General features: G+C 37.3%; 4 protein-coding genes and 1 pseudogene across 4 annotated transcripts; 1 reads left to right on the top strand and 4 right to left on the bottom strand.

The window, feature by feature from the left end:
* Window positions 1-110: 110 nt before the first annotated feature.
* LOC119987056 (dihydropyrimidine dehydrogenase (NADP(+)), chloroplastic-like) lies at window positions 111-2,891 on the bottom strand. The gene is made up of 7 exons (XM_038831775.1): window positions 2,622-2,891; window positions 1,883-2,146; window positions 1,620-1,790; window positions 1,427-1,539; window positions 1,146-1,332; window positions 596-705; window positions 111-504 (listed from the first exon to the last, which is right to left on the bottom strand). Exons 1-7 carry the CDS (start codon window positions 2,889-2,891, stop codon window positions 348-350), a joined length of 1,272 nt encoding a protein of 423 aa, XP_038687703.1. The 3' UTR covers window positions 111-347.
* A 4,043-nt stretch (window positions 2,892-6,934) lies between these two features.
* LOC119986423 (mitogen-activated protein kinase kinase 9-like) lies at window positions 6,935-8,141 on the bottom strand. The gene has a single exon (XM_038830982.1). It carries the CDS (start codon window positions 8,084-8,086, stop codon window positions 7,121-7,123), a length of 966 nt encoding a protein of 321 aa, XP_038686910.1. The 5' UTR covers window positions 8,087-8,141; the 3' UTR covers window positions 6,935-7,120.
* Window positions 8,142-14,788: 6,647 nt separating this feature from the next.
* Window positions 14,789-16,980, top strand: LOC119986505 (annotated as a pseudogene).
* Window positions 16,981-17,766: 786 nt separating this feature from the next.
* On the bottom strand, window positions 17,767-19,137 carry LOC119986504 (U-box domain-containing protein 21-like). Its single transcript, XM_038831080.1, has one exon. The coding sequence runs from the start codon at window positions 19,039-19,041 to the stop codon at window positions 17,914-17,916; it is 1,128 nt and encodes a 375-aa protein (XP_038687008.1). The 5' UTR covers window positions 19,042-19,137; the 3' UTR covers window positions 17,767-17,913.
* Window positions 19,138-20,552: 1,415 nt separating this feature from the next.
* Window positions 20,553-26,554, bottom strand: LOC119987467 (extra-large guanine nucleotide-binding protein 3-like). The gene is made up of 8 exons (XM_038832392.1): window positions 25,402-26,554; window positions 25,176-25,313; window positions 24,242-24,346; window positions 23,960-24,142; window positions 23,162-23,339; window positions 22,419-22,663; window positions 21,489-21,658; window positions 20,553-21,402 (listed from the first exon to the last, which is right to left on the bottom strand). Exons 1-8 carry the CDS (start codon window positions 26,413-26,415, stop codon window positions 20,841-20,843), a joined length of 2,595 nt encoding a protein of 864 aa, XP_038688320.1. The 5' UTR covers window positions 26,416-26,554; the 3' UTR covers window positions 20,553-20,840.
* Window positions 26,555-27,090: the final 536 nt, after the last annotated feature.

Genomic DNA, 27,090 nt, shown 5'->3' with positions numbered 1-27,090 from the left:
ATGCAATCACAACTCAGGGAGCTTAATCTTATCAGATGCTGCTACACCTGATCACCATGAACCTTCCACCTCATCTTTAGTTGATCAAAACTCCAGTAATGATCTAAATTGAGTAGAGCTAATACAAAAGACACTTCTATATATCCGTCAAGAAATAGAGTACTTTCCTCCAGTCAGTCATTCAATATGATACAGGACTGAAATTTCGAATCCAAAACTCGATTTGCAGGAGAAATAAGCAAGTAAAGTGCATGTTTTCATGAATTCAGTTCTTTCAAATCAGAAGAAACACCAGTAAAACCATTTTTCTAGTCATATCCGAGAGGGATAGCTCGAGTTTTTACATGTCAATTAGAAACCATACTCTCAGACTCTTTCACAAAACCATCTCCTGTCCAATCTTTATCTGACTGCAGACCTTTTTTTATAGCTTTCCTTTGTTGAATTGCTTGTTGCTGTCTTTGAACCAAATCCATATGAGTAGTAAAATACTCAAGTGACGCCCTGTAATGTAAGACCAAAGAAAAAAAGAAGGGAAGTTAAATGATTTGATGTGAGCAGTGTTTTAGCTTTGTTAACCATTAGAATTGTGTACCCTCTAAAATCTTCTATGGATGTGAAGTTGTGCATTTCCATGAAATCCTTCAGCTCAGCACAAAGTTTCTTCACGAGGCCATAGCCGTGCATCATAACACCAGTGCAAACCTAAAAAACAAAACTTTTCTCAAACATCGCATAAGACGATGCAGTATGAAAAAGAAAAAAGAAGTAAAATTTGCGAGGTATAAAAAATAGTGATGTAGGACACAATCAAAAGTTGGAACAGAAATTGAAATCAGAGTGAGAACTAAGCCAAGAAGAGAAGAAAGAATCCAAGAGAAATAGAGGTAGGGAGGAAGAGACGGCCGAAAATAAGTATGTGACGGCACTTCTATACCTATGATCACAGGGAAACATGCGCTTAGTGAATGCAACAATATTCAACACATTTCCTATGTACTACTTTCAAGGACAATCACGCCTGTAAGTATTTAGAAAGAAAATTAAGAACCTTCATACATATAATTTCACCACCACAAACATCATGACCTATGTTTTATCTGAGATGAGACTTATGTTGGTATAATCAAATAAAGCATTCTCACCTGAACCGTGTTTGCTCCAAGAAGAATAAATTCAGCAGCATCACCGCCTGTCTCGACACCTCCAATACCAGAAAGTGAATAATCCTTATCATTGAATTCTGCTTTCATCATTTTTGCAATACTCATCACTTTTCCAAGGGCAATAGGATGAACTGCCTTGGAAGAATAACCACCAGGAGTTGAGTATCTGGCCAAAAAAAAAAATTAAGCATTGTAAAGATACAACATAAGGAGAGTAATAAACCAGTAGGAATCTGTCGTATTGGAGTAATAGAGCATACCCTTCCACACAGGGCTCCGGACGTAGGGTATTAAGGTTGATGCCCATCACGCTCATGATTGTGTTAATGGCCGCTATTCCCTCACATCCCGACTTTAGAGACACCCTAGCTGGCTGTGTATATACACAGAGGATGTAAATCACAATGAGAAGAAATTTAACCAGCGAAACAGAGGACTAGATAGAAACCAAACCTGTGTAATATCTGTGATGTTAGGAGTCATCTTTGCCCACACAGGAACAGTAGCTTTTGCATTGATCCATCCACAAACTTCTTCCAACAATGCACAATCTTGACCTACTGCAGCACCCATTTTGCGCTCAGGCATGCCATGAGGGCACGAGAAATTTATTTCAATGGCATCCTTTAAAATTGTCAAAAAAAAATGGATGACGAAAAGAAGCAGATTCAAAAGACATTTTCTAAAAGAAGAACAATTAGATGACTATAACTTACAATCCCAGTTTGCTCAACTCGATCAATAAGTTCCTCCCAAGCAGCTTGGTTGTATTCCTCCATAATAGAGGCAATTACAATCCGATCAGGATATTCTTCTTTCAATCGCGTGAATTCTTTTAACATAGTCTCAAAAGGCCTGTCACTAATAAGTTCTATATTTTCCCAGCCAATGATTTGCCCTTTGGATGAGCCATTTTCACCAGCTCGTAGTCTGGCGTATCGAGGAGTTACGTTTACAACTTTTGATGCATCTAGTGATACCTAGCAAAACAATATTCAGGATCAATTTTACATTGAAAAACAAAGTCAACTACAAGATACAAAAACCAACAATTTCATTGTTTCCAATTGTGAAGAAAACTCTCAAAAACAAGTAGAGTTCTTGCATTAAACAATAGTCTACATTTGCTATCCATTTCAAATCCCAAAATCAACTATCTTGTTATTGGTAATAGCTATGCCTAACATTGCAGATCATCAACTCAAACACTGTCCTAACAATGCATATTCAGCCTTCAATCTACAATAAGCCTTCCCAATGAAGTTATAATCTGATCAGAAATTGCCATAAATGCAATGGTAAGAGTGGCAGTGAAATGGGTAAATGCAATAGTAAGAGTGGCAGTGAAATGGGTTTTCCCTTCTGTTATAACAAAATCAAGATCTCTGTTGTCGAGGGGAAAGTACTGAACCAAACAAAATCAGGAACTAGAAAAGGGAAAAAAAATCGACGAACCGTTTTTGCAATAACAGCACCCCAGCCTTCATCAAAAGCGCGCTTCATGACCGTGTAGTTGGTCCCGGGAGGACCCGACCCGATCACAAATGGATTGGGCATGTGTAATCCATTAACAGTCACACTCAAATCCGGCTCTGCCCGAGTGTCCGACGCAACCACCCTCAAAAACCCAACTCTACCAGGCCGATTCACAGTCTGAGAAGGCCTAATCCGAGAATCAGCCACCAAGTTCCTGCCTCTGAACTGGGTCAAACTCAGCGACGCCATGTGAATCAAGAATTGAAAGTTGAGAAAAATTCACGAAGTGGGAAATCAATCAGAATGAAAAAGGAAGAGATTTTTTGAATCTGAGTGAATAATGGTACCCGGGATTCAAAGAAATCTTGTGTCTTTATGCTGATATGAACAATTATTGGATAAATTAGATTATATTCCATGTGAGTTTATCTGCTCTTGTTGAGTTTTTTTTTTTCAATAATGTCGACAAAGAAGTGTCGGGAGTTTGACAAGAAATGACGTGGCTTCGAAGATTTTAGAAAGTTTGATTAATTGTCCAACAGTTTTTTTTGGGCTTTGTCCTATTCCATCAATTGGGCCGGACATTTGTACGGCCCAAACCATTATCACACAGATTAATTGATCATGTAAGGGGCCGGCCCGACAATGAATCCTTCCTGCTTATGTATCCATGTTTATCTCAATAAGGGAAAAGGATTTGTTGGAATGATTTCGGCAATTCCACATAATCTGCACCATTGAATGCATTGGGTGTGATGTTGTCAAATCCAATACATGGTTGCATTGTATGGTAGAGATATGGTGGAATTGGTTGCACTAATTTTAGCCACCTATCCCCTCAGTAAGGTGATAGATTAATAGTAAATTTTTCTAGAGCCAAATCGTATGGATTCATAAGGTTTTGAGTTCGATTTCCACTAGGACCAATACTCTTGTGGTCATAGGCTGAGGTTTGACCCAACTTAATAATTAACATGTTGTCAGGTGAGAAACTTTTGTGCGCGCAGGCCGATCAGTTTGAGTTTAGACCTATATCAAATAAATTTGTATGGCGTTGTTTGATTGACACCAAATTGCATGTGCTGAACTTACCTCAAGTGTAAGGTAGTCAACAAGTAATAATTCGATGAGTTCGGAGTCGAATCCACGGGAAAACTAAATGTAATTTTGGTGGATGAATGCAAACAATTCACTAAAGAGCTTGCAAACAATAATGAATAAGATGCAAAAAAAAGTAAAAGTAACTGAATGACTTGGTAAGCATGCCATTTTTGTAATCAACTAAAGCAAGAATAAAGAAAATAATTAAGTAAAAACTCTAGCCTCTAATCCGTCCCAGTGGATGGTCAATTCTCATGCTCAAGGTATTATTACAAACACACACATTCATGCACAACGAAATTGTATGATATCACCAATCATGCATATGCAATGAAAATTGGGCATAAAGACTTCCATTAAAACATGGAGGTCATCGACTCTCTTGGTCTACGATGAATGCAAAGGGGTAGTCACCTATCCTAGTCGTCGTATCCGATTCACACTCCGAATCAAGAAAACACAACAATAGCATACCCATTCATATGTACCCAACAAATAACTATCACAGAATGGCATGAAAGAAATCGAAGCTACGATTCTATACACATACCTTTAACAATCAAAAATCACATCCACCCTTCGAGATTAGAAACTAAAGAAGACAATTAGTCACTCATGAAATTGGTAATAAACATCTAATTTATTGTCATCAAAATCAGTGTTTATACAAAATCATTGAGATGAACTAAGAAAAGCAAAGAGAGAAATTAAATCTACACTAATGGAATGAAGGATGAGAGCCATTCCTTAGATTAGGGTTTTAAATAGTAAACTATCCTTACAAAACCGTCCCCCTTTAGTTATAATTGAGATTTGCCCAAAATGTCCTTGAAAAATATGTTGCTGGTTCGTGACACTTGTCCGGACAACTTATAAGGGAGTCCAGACAGGCCTTCATTGAGCAAGGTTGAAAATGTCTAGGGTGCCTTCCTTGAACAAGGATGAAAATGCATAGGTTTTCTTGACATCTCAATGAGGTGTTTGGACACCCTCTTCTCTTGACCCCTTTTGTCTAACACGATATTCCTCTGAGTCAACCAGTTGTTCGGACATCTGGTTATGGTGTTCGGACGGCTTTTGTTATGGATCTCTTTATCAGTTACAAAAGTTCCATTTTAATCTCGTTTCTTGCAATACCAATAAGACACACTCATATGGATGAAATTAATCTAAAACAAACATAAATACATTAATTAAATATTAGAACACTCTAATTAAAGGATATTGAAACCTGTCCTTTTTGATTAAAAAAAATAAAAAATTAATTAGATTAACTAAATTGTTTGAGAATCAATTAATATTTTTTCGTTACTTACCAAATTGACATAAGATGACTCAATAAAGTGCTCGAAAAAAGTGACATATATGTCCACTTACCCTTTTTGCATCCTTGGACTTAAAAAAGATATTTTTGTAATAAATCCAAGTCCCACGTGACGTAATTGCTGATGGCTACCTCACCAAGTTGTTTGGTTGCCAAGATATTACGTTCATGCATCTTGCCATTTGCCAAAGTATGTCCATGTGTGTGCTGACTCATCTGTCCACTTCATTCGAAACCTCCTCTCTTCTTCTTCGAATCATGCTTCGAAACTTTCCACGACCATCCAACTCACTTTCTATATGTTTGTCATCATCCTGCATACATACGTGTTGCATCTGAAATCTAAATTCTAAAAATGTCATAATCTACGGAGTTTTATATTCTCCCTTGCAAACCAAGTTACAAAGAGAATGAAACTCATATCATATATATAAGACTGAGCTTGTCAACTCAAGCGATGTGAGATATTTCACACTCCTTCGCACGTGTGAGGTGGACATTCAACAGCTCAACACGTGGAGGATAGTGCGCTCCAACTAAACCATAGATCCAATATGATACCATGTCATAATCTGTGGGTCTCCTCTATCCTCGTAAAAGTCCCACATCTAAAGATGTGGGCACTCATGCCTTATTTATAAGGCCAAACTCACCTCTTACCACTAACAAGACCTTTTCCTAGGCTTGAGTGGGTTGGGCGTAGCCCACCTGCTTGGGCCTAAGGAGAAACAAAACCGTGCGGGCCCTATATATTCACGGGAATCTGACAACCCAAAACGGACAATATTGTTGGTGTGTATGGGGGTGTGGATTTACAACACCCTTGTAGACTGACTTATCAGCATCATGTGTACAAGTTCAAGCTTGTCAACCCAAGTGATTTGGGATATTTTACAAAAAAAATAGTAATTTATTTATCATGAATTTTAAAGGAAAATTATTACAACATTGTAATAAAAGTCTTTTGTTTGACAACTTCACAGATTTTATTTGGAGCACGTGCTATATGTGCAATAAGATTTTGGTTATTTTTCACGATAATGTTGTTTTCTGTCCATATTTCCTGTATTGGAAAATTATTTGTTCAGTTACTTGGGCGTCTTTGGCTGGCAACTTTTTGAGTCCAACAACCTGACCACATCTTCTTCCAGGATTTTTTTTTTTTTTATTAAAATTGTTGCCCCATGGTACCTAATAGTTTGAATTTTGACAATAAAAACTAATACTTATGTTAATTTTTGTAGATTTTAAGTCAATTTAAGCAACTTAAATGAATTTTGCAGAGCTGACGCACTGATCGATCGAGATGTCAAAAAAGCTCCCACCGAACTGTTGACCAAGACACATCCGAGTAAACGGCTCCCAAGCAGTGTGGCTGAGCCGAGAAGACATTTCAATACTAAACCAAGCAACATCATCGAAGGGAATAGTATTAGTCTAGAGACTTAGAGCTCCGAGCACTGATCATTCCCAAATTAAAGCAATTCAAACTAATTTGAGTGTCAGAGATGTCTTCTAAGAACAAACCCCGATCCCTCATAGCTCATGTTTTCTTCTATGTATGAGGTTAAGGATAGCCGAATAATCGCCTCCAACAATTAACCCGAACACATGATACGTCATCAAGATCAAAATAGTTTTGTACGTGATCGATCATATTCTAACATCTTACAAACCCCCAAGCATATACCTTTAATTCAGTACTTCCAAGGCTACCAATTTTGAATATTCTTCTTGAACAACATTGTTCAAGTATATAATTTGTTGTTAGTTGAGTTGGAGATAAGATATTGGACAAGTTAATTAATTAATTAATTAATAAGTTTTTTTAATTAATTAATGAGCTTTAATAATACACAACGAAGGATTATTGAAATTAAGGTCTAAAATTTTTAATTTTAGTGATTAATCAAAAGAGAATTACGTAGAAAGACTGTACAAAAGAAAGAAGGAATCAAAATTTCAGGATCCGGCCCGTATTTACAGAACCTACAAAACCAGGGTTCCAAATTGGGGCAACCAGATTCCTATCCGCGTCGAATCACCGCCCATTTTACAGACATGGATCTTTACACACAAACGGATGCGATAACAGCTGAGCCACCGTCCACCTCTTACTCGACTCTTTCTGCAAGCAACACTCCACAAAGCTCCGGAACTCCTCCGACGCAGTCTCGGGCAGGCTCGGTGGATCCGCGAAACAAATCGCGCACATCAGGGTCGCCCAGTCGGGTCTCTGACCCGGAGGCAGAAACGGGAAGTGACCCACGTAGAGCTCAAACAGAGTCAAACCCAAGCTCCATATATCCCCGGCGTAACCGTTATAGTTCCCTCCATACGCATCCGGGTCGAATCTTTCCGGGCTCATGTAAGCACAAGTACCGACGTATGAATTACAGGCGTCTAATGTCCGGCACATGATTTTACTCACTCCGAAATCGGAAATCTTTACTTCCATCTTATTATTCACCAAAAGATTTGAGGGTTTGATGTCACGGTGAATGATTTTGTGACTGTGTAAGTAACTGAGTCCACTCAGCACCTGACGCGCCACATCGGCGAGTGCGGACTCAGTGAAGGTCCCGTTCCGTTGAAGCAGAGTATCAAGTGTACCTAAATCCATGTACTCCATAAGTATCGCTATGTCTCCGGAGGGCATCTCGTAGATTCCATCGCATCGAACGATATGTGGAGAGTCTGTGCGTCGGAGAATTTCCATCTCCCGGAAGACCTGGCGACGGACTGTGGGTTCGGAGTCTCCGTGAACGAGCTTTAAAGCGTAGATCTCGGAGGTTCTCTTGTGTTGGACTTTGTAGACGGTGCCGCCGTTTCCGTGGCCGAGGACGTTGAGTTTTTCTAGGTCTGTGATGGGGATTACTGTGGCCGAGGAGGATGAATTCGGGGCGGATAAGGAGGAAACAGATGGTGGTAGGGGTAACGGGAAGCGAGGGTGGCGCTCAGAGGGTTCCGGGAGGGGGAGTCGGAGATTAATTTGCCGGCGCTCGCGGACCAGAGCCATCGGCGATTGAATTTGAGGGCTTTTGGTGGTGAAGGAAGAATCAAGAGATTGGGTGACCGTTGGGGGTATAAATAAGTGAGGCGTAAAAAGCACGTTGTGACGGCTATTCCAAGAGCGGAGCGGACAAAAGGAGTGTGAAAGTGGCAGGAAGGAAGGATGGGGTAGGTTGTGGGGCCTACTACCAAATATGGCCCGCCACCTAAATTTTTTTATTTATAAATCATTTTTCATTTATAAAAAATAATTTTGTAAAAAAAATAAATTAGGAGCCACCAAGTGGGGATTATCTCCTTTGTTTTAATGTTGAAGAATCTAGGAAAAGACAAATAGCATAACAACAAGGAGGTCTATTTTTTTATTATCTTTACATTTTTATTTAGAAGAATTATAAATATATTTGAAAACCATAAACTTCCAAATATTGTTAGATTTAAATTCGGTATACTTAGGTGATAGTGTAGTGATGAATCTCTTTGAGACTAAGACTCTGTTTGACAGTAACTTATCTTATATTCTAGTAGATATTGTGGTAGCATATATGTTTGATAATAATTGTAGGCTTGTAGCACATATACTCTGAAATGCTGGTGGTATTTGATTGCATTTTTGCTGATAGCATAAAGGTGTTGAAAATGTATTGACAAATTACTTACACAGGGATATTATGCATTTAAGTTGTAACATATATAAATAAATATTTTTTAATAGAGAGATGAATAATTAAAATGAACAGTTTGATATCCATACAGTTTTAATAAAATATAAATATTTTCTATACAAATTAAGTCAATGAATTAATATTATTATCAAAGAATTTTCTATTTTACAAAATGTATATATATTTCAAGCGGGGGTAATATGGGCAAATCATTATTAATGTGAGGACATATCAGTCAAGAAAACTCAAATTGTGGTAAAATAATCCTCTCAACCACCATTCCAAAATGGGCAAAATGGTACTTTTCATCCCTCAACTATTGGTCGGGTTTCATTTTCGTCCCTTAGCTTTTTTTTTTCCTTTTTTCGTCCTCCAACTATGGAAAAGTATCATGTTTATCCCTCGAATAAATCCGACCATTGAAAAATCCTACGTGGCATCATATTGTTCGTCAGATCATGTTTTTCCCAACTTCAATCTCACTTGAAAGGACGAAAATGATACTTCTCAATAGTTAAGGGACGCAAATGGGAGAAAAAAAAGCTTAGGGACAAAAATGAAACTCGCCCCTTAGTTGAGGGACGAAAAGTATCTTTTTGCCTTCCAAAATGCCATCAAAATTGTATCTTTTTTGTACTTGAAATGATTGTTGCATAATGGTTGTTTGACACATGAGTAGCATATATTGTGTCAAACGAACCCTAAATCGTATGGATTTAAAAGGGCTTGAGTATGATTCTTAGTATAAGCAAATCAGTGTGGTCATGCCGCAATTTGAATTTAAGTTAACCAAAAAGATATACCGTCATTGTGAATGGAAATGATAATTAAATTATAAGAATAAAAATATACAATTATAATAATATATAAGGTGGATAAGGTGTTAATAATTTAATACCCAAGTTGGGCAGAGTTTTAGGCCTTGTGTGAGAGTTAAGATTTCATTGGTTTTCATTGTTTTGTTTAGTTTTGGTTCACTTTAATCATGTGTGGTAGTTTTTTTTAACATTTTAAATGATTGGTTTGTATTGGTTTTAAAAAACAAGGGAAACCAATTAAAGAAGGTTTTGATCCACTTTTACAACCCACCAAATCGGTGGGTTCATGTTGGTTTAAAAATTAATATCCAAATATACCCTTATCTTACAAATCATATGCCAACTTTGCCCTTAGCCCTACCAACACAATACAACATCAATTTCTCACATATCAAATAGTCGCACAACAACCGCAGCTCCATTTTGCGAAGACCCCTCGCGGCTCCTTCTAGGTAATACTCTCCTCTATTTCGCCTAGAACTCTCCTCCATTTTCCTAAGAACTATACTCCATCTATTCAAGTACTGTGTTACAAGTTTTATTTGGTGATTGTAATTTTACCTTTCACAGGTTATCTTTTGGATGATTTTGCCATATAGACATTACCATATTGACATTATGTTGCTACTTATAAATTTGTTCCAATTATTCTATGATTATGTCGAGCTTTATTTTGTGAGATTGAATATTTTTCAGGTCCTGTTGGCTCAATCCTTTCTTGGGTTTGTTTTGTTGTTTTGTGAATTTTTATTACTTGCAATTCTTTTTATTTTTCTAATTACATAGGAAGTAAAAATGTGTTTGTAATAAAGGGTATATGAGTAATTGTTTGTTAAATGAAACAATCAAAGCCAATGATGTCTCAAACTCCCACACATAGTTTTAAACCTAGCCAATCATTAATTTCTGAAACTCCCACACATGATTTCAAGCCAATACAAAACAAACCCACCCCAACCAATACTTTACGAACCAACTTAAGCCAATAACAAAAAACTCCCACACAAAGCCTTAAGCTTTAAGTAGCCTTCAAGGTTGAGCAGCAATTGGAGAATTAAATACGAGAAAGACTTGGATTGATCAATTTGGCATAAATAAAAAATAAAAAATAAAAAAAACCCCCAATAATAGACTCTAACCCACCAATTGACGTGGGAGCCTCCCTATCCAAATAAATGGCTTTTGATATTTTTGCTACAATCATTGTATGTAACCATACATGCTTATATATTATAGACTATAGAGAGTAAAAATAAAACATAAGATTAGAATAGTGAAAAGAGAGAGTTTGTCTCTTTCATTACGTGCATGATCCATGGTTTAGATTAAAACTGATTAAACAATTTTTAAACCCTAAATTCTAAAATTTTAAAATCATAATCCCTAAATCTTAAATTTTTTGGGTAAGTCCCCAAACCTAAACTGTAAATCAGTTTTAATATCAGTCTTTGATCAATAGTCTTGAAAACAAATGTCTTTATTTTAACTATAACAAAGACGTACTTATTGGTATTGACTACATGAGTATTTGATGATATCACCGAGAATCCATCACATGTATTTTTTTTCTCCATTTATTTCTATTATGAATCATACGTTCATTTAGTCCAATTAAATTCATATAATTTCTTATTACTTTAAGCTATACTTTTTTAGGTTTACCTCGCCGCCTCTTACTCTCTTCTATATAAAAGTATGCATGAGCCGTGAAAAAAAATCATGTAACTTATTAAATTAACTTTAATTTAAAATATATTCACTTCCCTTCTAAATTTTTTGAGAATTGGAATTATTGATATGTGGTTATTTTTTGATCATTAGATAAAAAAAAGAAAAAAAGAATGAGTTTAAAAAGGATTGCCTTCTAAAAGATGGCGACAAATGTGACTGCGTAATTAAGTATGTCATCTTGGCTATTTTTTTTTATACAAAAATATTGTAAAAAAAAAAAAGAATTATAAAATATGAGCTGTTCCTTCGTTTTATCTTCCTAAATTGGCCTCCAAGGCAAAGTTTTACCAGTTGACATCGAACTGTGGGCGTGGCATCCCACAATTGACTGGCTGATGTGGTCGTGCTCCAGATGGCCTTTTATTTTACAAAATTTCAATTAATTAATAGTTCTTTATTCTCACGTGCATTAATAGATATAATATTATTTATAATATTGATTGTAATGATCAAGGAACTATCAATGAAAATCGAACATTTTTTTAATATAATTATAATCTCGATAAATTGTTCTAATTTATTAGAAATATTAAATTCAATAATTTATCTCAATAAATCATATGTCACTCTCTGATTCAATCATAAGATTTTATGAATCCTTATACTAACATCATTTTATTGATATGACTGAGATCCCCATCATTTTTGAAAAAGAGAACGTGAGAAGAAGACGTAGTGAATTAGGAGGAAAGATGGAGGGAAATTGGTAGGAGATCATTCGGTGGATGGCGACAATGGTTGCTACGTAATAAGTGACGTCATTTAATTTGGAGGGATCTATGATATCTTGTCTATTAAACAAGGGAGAAATTTACAAAATATTGAACAAAGGAAGAAGTTGATGGTTTAGGAGGGTGTAGCTTCACCATATCCCACCTAATTTCCTAGCTATATCAGCTTCGACATTAATTGTTGTTGACATGGGTGTAAACAAGAGAGCACTTGGTAGACTCTTTCACCCCCCCCGGGTCAATTATTTCAAATTCCAGTCATCTTAAAATTGTAGACCCGAAACCTTGCAAGCAATGATAATCCTACAAGATTGCACAAGATGTAGACCGTGAAATTTGGATACCGGTGTGATGTCGGTCGAGAAAGCTTCGACGATCAAGTTAGTTACCAGTTATGTAGTTTGTAGCGGGAGAAGTTAAAGGCTTTTAGTGAGAGAAAGATGGAGACATACCTTGAGTAGTTTAGAGAGTTACTGAGGTTGGGGCCACGCATATTTATAGTACTCTGAGTCACGTGGTTGACACGTATCGACCGTACGGATGAACCTTAGGTTTTGATTGGGCCCAAGAGCCTTTGTGGGAGCTTCCTGACAACATGGGCTTTGAGTCTTTGAGAAATAGATGGTCCTTTATGAGTCTGTTGGAGTTGGCACTCATGGCCCTCCTAGTAGATTATGCTTTAAACTCTCGTGGGTCTAGTTGCCAATTGATTTAGGTCTACCAAGTCAACTTACACTCTCATGTGTCTAGTGTTGGCTGAATCTTAGGCCTACCGAGTTCAACTTAGACTCTTGTGGATCTAGTATTTGTCGATAGGGGCTCTCACGGACTTCGTAGTGTGAATTCTTGTGTAAACGGTTTTTGCACCCATACAAGAATTTATTATCATTCTCAAAATGCTTAATTAATTTAGGGTTTGTGGTATGAGTATTCAAGGGTTTTTAATGGTAAATTTTAATTGGTGAATTTCTCTGGGGTCAAAAGGTATGGACTCGGAGTTCTTGAGTTAGATTTTCAGTAGAACAATACATTTTTTTATCACGTGATGAGTTTTGACTCAACTTATCATATGACTTCAAATTTAGGCTCATATCAGATATTTAAATGAAAAACTCGTATGATGCCACTATTGATCAAAAAAAAAAAGCATACGAGGATTTACGAGGGCTTGGGCCATTTCATCATGAGTAAACATATATTTTATTAACAATTCACTCTCTCATTCTCAATGCCCAGATCAAGGGTAATGCAAATCATTATCTAATTACTAATCATTATATGCTTTATTCTGCAGGTTATGGAAGAGATACACGCACTAAACGTGAGAGAAATGATTTTTTTGTCATGGTTTGTGTTTCGTTTGATATGATTCTTGGTGCTTTCCTGCTTGGTAACATGACAGCATTGATAGTAAAAGGATCAAACACAGGAAAAAGTTGAGGGACAAAATGGCTGACCTCATCAAGTACGCGAATAGAAACGATAATGAAAACAATACATAAGAACATCTATACCAGTTTATCTTAACAGATTAACTAAAATAGAAACGGAATATCGCTATTCTCTATTTTTACATAGGTTGGGAAATGAGAGGAGGATGAAAGAGGTGATGAAGCTAGGCAGTACAATAGCGATGAAAAAAAGAACAGGTGTGTTGAAAATCCTAGCCCTAATTCACATCACAGATATTGTCTGTTTTGAATTTATCGTGAGAAGTATATCGTGAGGCTAACTTCAGTGTTGATAGGTTAGCCAATTTTGGCTTTGATTTGTCTTAGGGAGTGCATTTCTTCTCTTATCCTCTTGTTATTTGTATTCCTTCTATTTGGGATGACGTTGTAGGGGTATCTCGCCCCAGGATTTGTCCAGTTTAATAAAATTTTGCTTCTCTAAAAAAAAACAAGAAGATATTGTCCACTTTGAGTTTATCAGTTTATGTGAGTACAACGGGTCCACACGACTTCGTTCTTTCTAGATCGTCTCACTTAATAGTACTTATTAGGTTTAGGAAAAGACCTGTTAATGTGATAGGGAAATGAGTTTCTTTATATAACACATGGTTTGAGTTTCCCAAACCATGTGGTATATTTAGCATCTAGTTGCACTTGTGGACTGAATTATGCTAAACTCAACAAGTGGACAGGTAATGACTCTGATACTATGTTGAAAATCTCAACGCTACACACATTAAAGATATTGTCCACTTTGAATTTACCAGTTTTAATGGATACATCTTGCTTGTATGACTTTGTTATCCTGAGCCATTTTACTTAATGGGACTTAGGATTAGGAAAAAGCCTATTAATATGATAGGGAAATGGGTTTCCTTATATATTACATGGTTTGGATTTATGATATATTTAACAAGTACAGTGAAGAAAAACAAAAGAGAAAAGATGTTGCTGAGAGAGGATGCAGAGGTGACGGGACAGAGGATGAGAGAGATTATTATTTTATTTATATGTAATGCCATCATGGTTACTTAAATATGGGGAACCCTTGTAACATTTCTCTAAAATAGATAATGTACAGGTAATTTGATGAGGCATGTTTTTTATTAGTTCTTTTTATTTATTTTTGAGAGAGAATCATATGAGTCAGGTGGGGTTCACAAAAATTAATGGGCTCCCAGCTTCATATCCTCAGGCCCATAGTCAATGAGGTTCTTTTTAGGGCTTTAATGAAGCCCAAATATTAATGGGCTCCCAGCTTCATAGCCCAATTATTTTCCTCACCATAGCACTAGTTTTGGTTCAGGGGCATGCTTCAATGACCTGGTGAGTAGTGAGTGAGTAGTGGTTTCGTCCTCTTCGAAGCGTTTGTGATTCAAGACATTTCCAGTTATTGTGAATTGATTGTTAGAGAACAGAAAGAGGTAGCGGAAACCGAGATGGGGAGCGCTGCACCAGCACAAATCCCCACAGCTTTGGTAATGAGTTGAGGGCTTGCCTTCGTTGCCGTGTCGTCAAAACCTACGATCAGGTGCTCTTTCTCTTTCTCTTTTCTCTTGAATTAACGAAGAGGTGCAGATTCCTACGCAATTTGTTTTCTTTTTTGGTTATTTTGATGGGTTTATTTCAGTTTAGAGAATCGGGTTGCGAGAACTGTACCTTCTTCAAGATGGAAGAGGACCCCGAACGTGTTGTTGATTGCACCACCCCCAATTTCAATGGGTATGGAAATCTTCGTGCATAAACCTTCTCGAATTCGTGTGAAGTTGAGCCACAATTTGCATAAAACTGGTTTTAATTTCGTTCGCTTTATAGGATAATTTCTGCCATGGATCCAGGTAGAAGCTGGGCTGCTCGTTGGCTGCGAATTGGTATGTTAATTTTCCTTATAGCTGAAGTGTTACTAGAAGACTTTTCTTTTATGTCTTGACTCCTTTCCTTATAACTCAGTGTTTTAGTCTTGGTGTAGTACAAGGGTTTAGGGTTTAAAATCTCTTCTTGCTGTTAAGAATAATCCCGGCATTTATCCTTCAAATGGTGGCAAATCTTGCTTTAGTATCTGAACGTCTTTCTCTTGGCTTGTCTAAAGGGTTCTAATCTATCTATTCATGATGCCTGTTGTTAGCAACTTAGCATGGCTTGTCTGACATATGTACGTATGTATTGTTACTGTCTGTTAGCAATTAACTCTTCTGATACCGATTCCAAGATTTCTTTCCAATTGTTTTGCAGGTAGATTTCTACCTGGTGTCTATACTCTTGCGGTCTCAGAGACTCTTCCAGAAGATATGCAGGTTAGTATGTCAATCCTGAAGTGCAATTGATATCAGTTTTCTTATGTAAACCGAATAACATTCAATTAGTAAGATTCTATGGTAGAATGAGTTGTCAATCTAAAATTGACTCGCACTTTCTTACTTTTTGTTTTGATCCATCTGTCTATGTCCTTCGATCTTTGAGCATTTTGGTTCGAAGATAAAATAAATATTTCATTGCTCGCAATTCCCTGGGATAGCATTTTTTGAGGAGCATACACTGGTCCAGCGGCTAGCTCTTCGCCACTCTGCCTTGAGGGTAGAAGTTCAGACCCGTGTCCCATTTTAAGAATAAAAAAAAACACTAGTGTTAGAGCAATGACACATCTAAGTGTGCTGGTGACTTAAGCGGTGCTACTGCTATTCTGATAGGAGTTGCCAGTGAAATCCATCTCATGGACTGGGCACATACAGAAAAAATGGGACTAACATAACTAATCTCTAGAGCAATGATAAATGTGGGGAAAAGTATAATGTTTCTGCTATAGTTTGAAGCTACTTTGTTGTTTATGCTGCCCATGTCCGTGCCTTCCCGTCCCTGCAATGGAAGAACCTTGATTTTGACTGTTCAATCTTCGACTGATGACTTGCAACTGGTAATGTCCTAATCATGGACTTGTGGAAAGATTCAGAAACAGAAAACAAGTTAATATAATTGCCATGACATTTTTAAATGCAGCCTAGAAACTTTTTCGTAACCTGGTTTATATACTTCTTATAATTCGTTTGGTTGGAATGTCATCCACGATTTAGCAATGTACGGATGAAACTCTTGGTTGTCAAAATAAAACGTGTTCATGACATTAACTTACAGGGTATTAGCCTAGGTATTGGAAAGCCAACCGATTTTGTTTCATCTACAATGTGCATCTCCAATGCAATTGAGTGTCTATATTTTTCGGGTTTCATATTTGCACACACTAACTGATCATTTCATTGGCTTCTTGCAGAATATATGTGAAGATGAACGCGTGCAATATGTGCCACTGAAGCGTGTATGAATAGCTTTTCCGTTTAATCCAAGTGTAGAAACAGCTTAGGTTGAGCATTGCTTTACTTGTGATGTTTGAGTATTTCAGAAATCACATATAGCAGGAAACTAATAGTTGAATGTTTATCCGCATTGCTTCCCATTCTGCTGATGTTGTCGTCGACTGCTTTGAAACTATTAGATGTGTTTTACATGAAAAGATAGGGAAATCAATGTATTATAATGGCAGCAGTCACTGATCATCAAGAGCCATGGGACGGTTTCACAGAGATCAAAGCCTTTGAAGAATCAAAGAAGGGAGTGTGATCATCTCCCATTCACACAATTGGGTTTTTCATAGGCAAATTTTTCATTGGATCTAAAGATGTTTGACTTGGGGAAAACATGGAAAACGTGCAACTGAGCAAACCACTTTGGTAGAGGATGGTATCCCCTCACAGGACTAGTTGGTAAGTTGGATGCTCATTCATCCATCACCAATCAATCATTCACCCATCACCAAGAGATCATGGGTTAGAGGGTTCGAGTGGGGGAGGCGTGACGTTTCAACTACATCATTCATATATTTGCATTGCCTTATTATACTAAGAAAAGCAAACAAACCAGAAAGTGAACTCCCTTGATGGTACGGCAAAGCAGGGCAATTCAAAATTTCAAACACTCGAGGATATGTGGAGCCAAACACGCGGTTGAAGGTAGGATTGAATTTAGTTAACCTATTGATAAAAAAAAATTCAAGATTGATTTTAAAATCTATTTCAGTCAAGGGAAAAAGATATGCATGATTTGAATTGATCAAACACCAATTAATTAAAGAAACATCTTGTTCTTTTTTCAACAATTCCCGATGTCTCAGTAGTATTCGAACCCAGCTAAAGTCTCCTCTCTTGTAGACCTTTGAAATTTAAGTATGAACAAGTTTGAATGTCTACATTGTTGAGTAGAATTTCATTTCCATTTCAATATTTCCTAATCAAAAGTATCCTTGAAAAACAATTGAATTGACTAGTTCGATCAAACAATTAAATTAAATTGGAGAAACTATCTTCATTTTGTCTACAAAACTGCTCTTGTCATATACAAATGATTAATGAAAAAGAAGAAGAATTTGTTCCAATCTCCTTATGATCTTTCAAAATGACCTCTTGAGGTTCTTGAAATCAGCAATCTCAATGCATTCCAGAGTAGTCTTGTAAGGATTCAAGGATTTCAAAACCTCTGTTGCCTTCTCTTTTGTTTCATCTCCACAGCCAAGCTGTAATAACAACAAGACCTTCTGAAATGCACCAACTTGAAGAGCCTCAACCAATATCATTGATCCATCTCCATTGTTCTTCTTCTGTTCATGCTTGATTAGCTTCCAAGTTATACTAATTGAATACCCCGACGCCAAATCCGTCACGCGCAATATCTTCTTCACCAGAACTGGAATTGTTAGAGCATTTTTATATGCTTCTTCTCTTCCTGCATCGCAATCACATAGCCTGTCGAGAACGCCCAATGCTCGCTCACATACGCTCCTTTCAGTATCAATCATGGACTTTAAGAGTATTGAAACCAAACCCATCTGACAAAACAAGTTTCTGATCTTCTCACTGAATGAAACTAAGTGGAAACTTAGCACAAGAGAAGATTTGGTGATTGTAGTGCTAATTGGGTGTTGAATGAACTTGAACATAATTTCAACAGTTCCTTCTATTCCAGTTAGTGCTTCTACATGTTTTTGGTCACAGGACACAAGCTCTTTCAAGGCAACAATTGAGTTCTGCTTCACTGAAGTTGAATCCCCATTTCTCAAGAACCAAACCAGACAACCTAATGATTCCTTGGATCCCAAGTAAATTTGGGTTTCAGCATCAAATGGTTTCATCCAATTCAAGCAACACAAAATCTCTTCCAATACAACTTCATTTCTCTCATATGAATCTCTTGCGAATTCATCAAATGCTGCTGCTAATGCACTACCAGTCCCATTCTGCACAATGCACATCCTGTTCCTTTCACTCTCACTCCCCCAAGTTTTGACCTTTTTCACCAAATCCGAGCACCCACATCGATCCAAACGTTTTGCTGATTCCTTGACACCAAAAATTATCTCCGAGACCTCAATCCCGGTCACCGGCACTCTGGGTGTTGGGATTCTATCAGCCCCGAATTTTCGATTCTCTACACACCATTCTTGAATCACAAGCTCTGCATCAACATCACCCTTTCTCTGCCTATTTAAGGCAGTTTTTCTTTTTCTCCAACCAAAACACATTTGCACAAGAACGAAAAGAAAGCCAAAAAGAAGAAGAATTTCAATCAATCAATCCAACCCAGAAGAGAAAAACAGAGAAGAAAGTGGTTTCGTTGTTAGGTATAAGAGGGTATATATATAGGTATAAAGAAGAACGTGAAAGTTTCAAACTTTTCAAACGCGGTGTTCAAAGTTGAGAGAGACCTTAAAACGAGTATGAGTTAGAAAAGAAATGGAAAGACAAGTGTAGTTTAATGGGGGGTGGAGGGCTTTAATATTGACCGTTGAATATCTGAAAAAGGTATAAAATCTTACCGTCAAAAATGTGAAAGGGTATAAGAAACAGCAAATTTATACAAAATTAAAAGTCTTGGAAAGTGAATAAAGATTTAATGAATCAAAAATGGGTCAGCAATTACTTGAGATCCGAGATTTGGGGCATTGACCGACTTGTGCTTAGGGGTAGAAAAAAAATCAATACTGGGTGAAACAGCATCACATATTTACGAAATATTTATATGCCCGAACCTTAATTTCGGATTGAATTTCAGATGTATTTAATTAACCAAACTCATATTAGTTTAAATTTGGACAAGTAAACTGAACAATAACCTAATTCAGGTCAGAGTCAGGACAAGATTTCTATGCTTGAAATTTTTTTTTTTATATTTTAACCTGGATTTCGGACATATAACTTATGTTCAAACTTGGTTTAATCCGAGTCGGACAAATTTAATCATCCAGATCGGACAAAGTTTTACCACTCCTACTTTTATTATCAAAAATAATACTAGTCTTTAGCAACCAATTAATAATTAGGCCACTATATTTAAATGATATTCACAAGCGCATATCGTATTATGACTTAAAAAATACCATATTGGTTGGACAAGTCCCAACCAATGGGTTAATAAGCCAAGTCCACCCTTTAACATAATAACAAGACCTTTTTTCGAGTCCCATGACTTGGGTTTCGTCCCGTTCGTATGAATCCAATGTATCTATGAGAATTGGATACACATAAAGCGAACAATATTGTTGGTATATATAGGGTGTGGATTTCTTAAACATAGTCCTCCATTACAAACAAACCATAATTATGGACTATTGGATTTTTCATTTTTGGATTATGGAGATACTCATGAGATTGAGCTATCCAAACTTTAAATCCTACATAGTACCATTAAAGCTTTTAAGACCCTTTTATGTGCATACACAGATGAAGTCAGAAAATTTTCCAGATACCACCCTAAAACAGATGGGATAGGATCCCACCCCATTTTTTTGCCCTTCAAAGGGATTAATATATTAACACCCCAATGATCTATGTTAAAATCAACGGTTATAAAAGGGGTCGGAATTGGAACGGTCACAGTTTGTAGGGCAGTGGACTCCATTTTTTTCCTTTCAAAGGATGAGCAGCAGTGACCAGAGTTCACGAAATTATGATCCTAATGCACCCTGCAACAACGTTGCACATTGTTGATACTCATCAGGATATATATACAATATGAATATCAATCCAGAAATCATCGACCGAAAAAGGCTGGCATTATTGACAATGAAAAAGAAGAATATATTGCTATACAAATTGACAACCTACAAAAATTTGCAGTTCCCAACTATATACATGATCTTATTTAGAAACCAATTATCATTCCCAATCCCAATAAACTACCAACCAGAACTCAGGTCTCCATTCCTCCGCTCGGTCGGCTTATAATGGAGAAACGCAATTAGTTTTCAGAGCTATGAAGAACTTCCAACCATTCATTCTGCAATGCTGGTTTTGCAAAGAAAAACTAACTAAACACTGTACTTTACTCCTGCCTTATATACGGAGAGGTACTCAGTTCCATACTATAAAATGAATCATCCCCATTTCCATACATATTACTATCCCTCTCTTCTTCCCACTTGACAACCTCCCTCGCATACTTAAATGCCTCATCAACTGAAGCGCGTTCCCAGGCTCTAGTCTGCCACACAAACAATTTTCGGCCAGTAATGGAATAATATAGTTCCTTAAATTTCATTGCCACATAGTAGTATGCGGCGTTAGCCTGGGGTTTCAGAGGGTTGAAGTCCCTGAACCACTCGCAATTGGACAAAGGAACCTGGTTAATTTTGCCTTCAAAGATATCGTACTTGTTCAGCAAAAGAACAAACGAGGCATCCCTAAAGGAAGAGTGCCTCACCAAACTCTCAAACATATCTCTGCTGGCCAGCATTTTATTTTGAGGGGCACCATCACCACAGTCCCACATCTGGTCATAATCACTCAAAGCTACACAGAATATTACCGCCCTCAAATCTTCAAACATTTCTAGCCATTTGCAACCATCATAGAGGCCCTTGGAATTGATGAAAATCAATTGATACCTGTTGCAGAACAGAGTTTTAGCAAATACAGTTCAATTCACAAAATGCTGGTAAATAAATAATGAAGAGGAGAGTGAAGGTGTTACTTATTCAAGGTAGGAGGGCATTCAAAATTTTGATCATACATCTCAGACGCGGGACTTTTATCCTCGAATGAAAATTCGATAAATGACAGACCATTACTCTGAGTGATTCCCTCAGCATATAAGATGGCATTCTCTGTAGGTTCATACTCATTGGATGATATTTCAACAGCCTGTGCAAAGTCATTGACTACCCCCATATAAGAATAAGTAAACATAAAATAGAGTCGCACTCCAAGAGAAGTACAATTAATTTCAACTTTGAAGATTTCTTCCATCTATCAGTGAGACAAATTGCAATTTATGCCAAGGTAGATCACTAGAACATAATATAAAACAGTAAATTGCTAAAATTTGTCAAATTTTAGCCAACCGTCAATTGTCATTGAAGACGTCCCATATTTTGAGATTATTTCGATTACGCAGTTTCATACTTTCATATTCCAATTTTCTTATGCCAAATTAGAAGTGAAATGTGTAGATTTTAGCCAACTGTGAATTGTCACTAAGGACGTCCCATATTTTGAGATTATTTTGATTACGCAGCTTCATATTCCAATTTTCTTATGCCAAATTAGAAGTGAAATGTGTAGCATTTTACAAATATAGTAATCTGGATTTCATCATGACATATAACTCAGATTTACAACTACAGATCCAGATCACAATGTTTCTCTTTTGCAACCCCAACCCCCCACCCCACCCCCAAACCTCCCTCCCTCCCTAGTTTGTACTATATTTATAGGGATCCTCTAGAGGGTCTGGGGAAGCAGGACATGGCAGATAAAAACTGGATCAAATCTAATGCACATCTTAAGGCTAGAGTAAACAGATAGATGCCAATAATGTTTCAAAAGAAATGTAGATACTGTGTACGGAAGGAGGGGATGAAAATTCCAACGTTCATTTTCAAGTAATAAAAATGAGGCATACCCGATCTAAGAAATATTTGGCAACATCAGGAAGATGCTGCAATTCCTCCCTTCTCTTGTATGTTTCTTGAATGGCAGGATCCTTCCATATTTCATCTATAATAGGAGCATATTCTCGTGCTGCTGCAGGAAAGTATGCATCTAACTCTCCCTTAGCCATGATGTCCAGTAACCAGTCAGAAAAATGTTGCAACCTTTGGTTGATTGAATAGATGCATTGCTTACTCTCATCAACTCCTGTTTCACCTGAATTGATTTCACAGTTAGCCACGAAGTGACGCTGAGTCAATATCAAAAGCAGAATAATCTCCACTCACATGTTAAACCTATTTACTATTTGGAAGAGTTCCCCAAGGGAATTGATCAGGGTCAAGAAACCCCAGTGCAATACTCAATTATAGATAAGAAATTTCGGATATTGTACTGACTATCCTCTCCCACCTCCCATCAAGCAATAGACCATTCTTAATGCTTTGTATCATCGTCATCTTCTTATTTCTCTAGCTGACAACATATCACGTACTACATATCTATCTTTGAAGCAGTAAATGATTACGAATCAATATTTAAACTTTGACCAAACAAATGCAAACTCAAGAAAAATAACATAAAGCAAACATGAATTAGAGGGTCGATCACATAAAAGATATCAAGATGCAGCTGTTTGGCTCAGCTAGATTAGCAAGATATATATCCATCACAAAATGAGAAAAGAAATAGGTAAGAACAAAATGATGCAGATACCTTGGTCAGATACTTCAGCTTCCCAAGTATTGGCTTTCTTCTCCATTAAAGCTTCTTCTTCAAACCTCTCTCTACCCTCGAGTAATATACTAAGATATTTGTATACATTACTTTGAATCATGAGCTTGATGTTCTCCAGCTCTTCTGAATTGAAGCCACTCCCATACAAAAATTTAGCCTGGCTCCACAGAAATAAAATGCATGTACTATAAGTAGAGCACATCAGAAAATTGAACAGGGTCACGTGAAGAAATAGCGATGCCAAAGAAAATATCATATTGGCAAGCATGATAGTGGTGGTCTGCAAGATTTCCATCAACATAGACACCGGATTTTCGTTTATGTCCTGACTGCATCAGCATCCTTTTAAAAATTCAACTGTTCGGCAATACTCAAGCTAAAATATAGAATGCTCTAAAGACAAAGAAAATAGCATATGAACCTGAGCAGAGATGTCCAACAAGTGGAAAAATAGGCTTGGAATTAAAGACAACCACGTATAAAAGAAACTAACAGAAGAAAAAAATAATTGAATTTAATGAAACAAATTAAAATGGGTCAAAACAAATACATAATTGAAAATGTGGTACTAAGAAAAGAAAACACTAGACAACAAAGGATATTTACTGTTTCAAGGGCAGCATCAAGAGGTACGACAGTTAATAAACAAACAAATAAGAGGATAGGAATTGAAGGTTTGCATATCCAAGGCAAACAAAGAAAAAGGAAATAATTAACACATGTTCACAAACTTTTATCAATTCAGCACTGAAATAAATTAAAAATATGAAGCACAACCTGCTTGAAAATAGTACTGGTTCCTGCTCCTTCTGATCCAAATAATAGAAGCTTCTGAGATCCCTGCTCCAAATACTCGGGCACAAACCTACCCGAAAAGTTAGATTGATCATCTTTTGATCCATTATGATTTCCAGGAGGTACAGGTAATGACAGTAGCGAACAAATGAAACGAGTAGATGCCTGCCTACCAAAAATCAAACTGATAGTATAAAAAAGAATCCAAACCCATTTGTTTAACTTCAAGAATGAAAGGGAATTAGTAAGAGCTTATGAAAGAACCTTTCCCCATATGTTCCCCTTAATGTTATTCTGTCCTTCTTCCTCATAAGTACCATCATCATACACCCAAAAATGAGTATCTCGAGGGCACTGGACATTGGCTAGCTGAATTGGAAAGTAGTGTAAGCACAGAATTAAGGGCCAAATGCTAAAGAAAAGAAGTATAAGTTGAAATTAAGGCGTTGAGTAATTCTTTGGTGCATCTAATTAACATTTCAAGAAGCAATACACTTTTCAAGTTTAATGAAATTATCAACTTCGAAGGACACATCTAAAAACAATATGGGGTTGCGGAGAAGTATGCCAATACCTTAAGCACCAAAAAATCAATGGAAGTTGCTTAATCACACTCCTTGCAGAAACAATACAAAGAAACAAAAAACCGCATGTTTAAATCCAGCAAAATTTTGGTTCTCGTATGGAGCAAACCAAGACTATTACAATCATTTTCCAACTTTAAAATCATTTGGTAAATAAGTTAAAAGTCACTCCCAATGCACAAGGCTCTCACAAATCAAAATTAGATAGGAAAATTTTAGGTACTCACACAATCAAACTACGCCCAAAATATCTTTGTGTAGCCAGAAGCAAAAGTAAGCACCGATCCATCTTCCTATTTGCATGGAACAGACAATCCAAGGAAAGCACAACTAGGATTCCTTTAGTTTATGACTAGCATCATCCCCATACATGACAGGTAGAATTTACCATTTATATATACAGATCAAACCAAGTTGGTGCTATTAACATCACGAGATGGAATTCATAATATAAAATTTGAAGTTTTGAACATCTGGGCTTCATTTATCCAGTATTATAAAAGGATAACTATCTCTGTTTTTTATAAGCAAGTTTCAAGTTAGTCCACAATGTTACAGTAAGTTAGCAGCCGGTTGGTGGTACAATAGCATGCATTAATAAGAAATAAAAGTACCTTCAACACTCTATGCTCAAGCTTGGTGATTTCACGGCCATTGATGTAAACCTTTGTATTTCCATTGCTAGCGTCTGCCCTAAGCTTGCCACCAATGCTTAATTTTGAACTGATTATCCTATCAGGCTTTCCTCCATCCTGTAATTTGGAAACAACACACAAGATTAACGTAATGAATACAAATCAAAAGGAAAGGAAAACTAAGCCCACTTTATTTACTGTTCACCTTTCCCCAAAGACCAGAGTCCTTATCATACCAATACTTTCCTGGCTTCAACTTCTGAGGAGGGATGGAACACCCAAAAATCTCGGCTAATTCTTCTTGCCTCAACTGTTTCCCATTCACAATAACCTGTTCAGGCCTCAACTGATTAGCAGCACATTCTTTCTCTGCCTTCATTATCTGCCTTACCTCTAAAGGGCTACACAGCCTTGACAAAATCCTCGAGGACTTCCCCAAGCTTGACCTCTTTGACTCGTCTATAGGCTGCCCAATGCAGCTCACGCACTTCCTCCCCTCCGGCATTGAACCCATTGCCTTTAGCAAGCAATTCCTGCAATACCTCGAATCACACACCAAACACACCTCTTTTTCCTTTAACCTGTTCCCTTTCCCACACCTACTACAAACACCTCTTTTCTTTTCCCCACGCTTCTTTCCCGCTACTCCAAAATCCGGCGATCCTTCTGCATCGGCTGCGCAAGACTGCCGCGAGGAGTATCCGTAATCTTCCGTCTCAGAGTGTCGCGGTGTATTAAAAGTCACCACGGCCGCAAACCGTGGCTTTCGCACGGAATTGGACCTCAAACTGAACGAATCGTCAACAAAATTTTCTGTTCCATTCTCTGATTCTTTCTCGAAGCTTCCTGTTTCCCCGTCGATCTGAGCTCCCGAATCCGACGACAGTCTTTCACTCTCAACTGGACTAGCTCTTGATTCCTTAAAAACGCGGCCGTTTCTAATCCAATTAAACGGAGAACGAGCCTTTCTCCCTATTGGCGCTACCACCGGGATGCCCGATAATTCGGAAGCGGAGACTACCGAGGTGGTTCTAATTGAGAGCGAGTCAATGTCAAGTGGATCAACCCGTGGAACATCGTATTGCAGTGGTGGACCATCATACTCGACTGCGATCGAGTAATCAAGCTGATCCTCATCCGGTAATGGAGCGCCAGCCGGCAACATCTTCCTCAGAACTTCCTTCCACACGTTCTCTCCATCCGGTTCTGAGCTGGCCATGGCGATTTGCACTTTCGGTTTCCGTTTGATTCCCGAGAAAATTCAAAATCCAGAAAATTCAAAAGCCAGAAAATGTCAGCGAGGAAGAAGAGAGCATTTGTTTGAGTGCCAGACAGTGGCGATAGTCTCTCGGATTGTTGAGGAGTTGGCAGAAGAAAAGTTAACGGAGAGAGTAACGGAAAACCTCCAGTTCGGGGCGGCTTTTTGCCGTTAAATTTGACCTCACGTTTCGTGACGTGGTAACGAATTTATGGGGAGACGGAGTCAGCGGAACAAGTAACAAACTAACACGTGGATAAGTTCGTTACTATTAGATTCCAAGCTGTCACGTCACTGCGCCTTTTTATATATTGCAATGGGCCCGGTGCAACCGGGTCAAGCACAAGTAGGTCAACGGATGTTGAACAACTATTTTTTAGTTTTTCATTTTAACATTTAAACCGATTGCACACAATTCAAGTTTATTTTTTAAATTCGGACCATCAGATGTGCACAAAAATTTCTCACCAATTGACAAGATAAATTGGGTCTAATATCAGCGTATGAACACAATTCAAGTTATTGCAATGCATAGTCTCATTCATCCCAAAATATAGTAGCTTGTAAAATGTTGGGCAAAACTATTTTTGGAACGTCCATTTCACATTAATGTTTGTCAAGTAGTGATTTTTGTTA

Source organism: Tripterygium wilfordii, chromosome 20, assembly GCF_013401445.1.
Source record: "Tripterygium wilfordii isolate XIE 37 chromosome 20, ASM1340144v1, whole genome shotgun sequence".
NCBI classification, from domain to species: Eukaryota; Viridiplantae; Streptophyta; class Magnoliopsida; order Celastrales; family Celastraceae; genus Tripterygium; species Tripterygium wilfordii.
The sequence above is the reverse complement of the archived record's forward strand: the minus strand, read 5'-3'. Positions and strand labels throughout refer to the sequence as shown.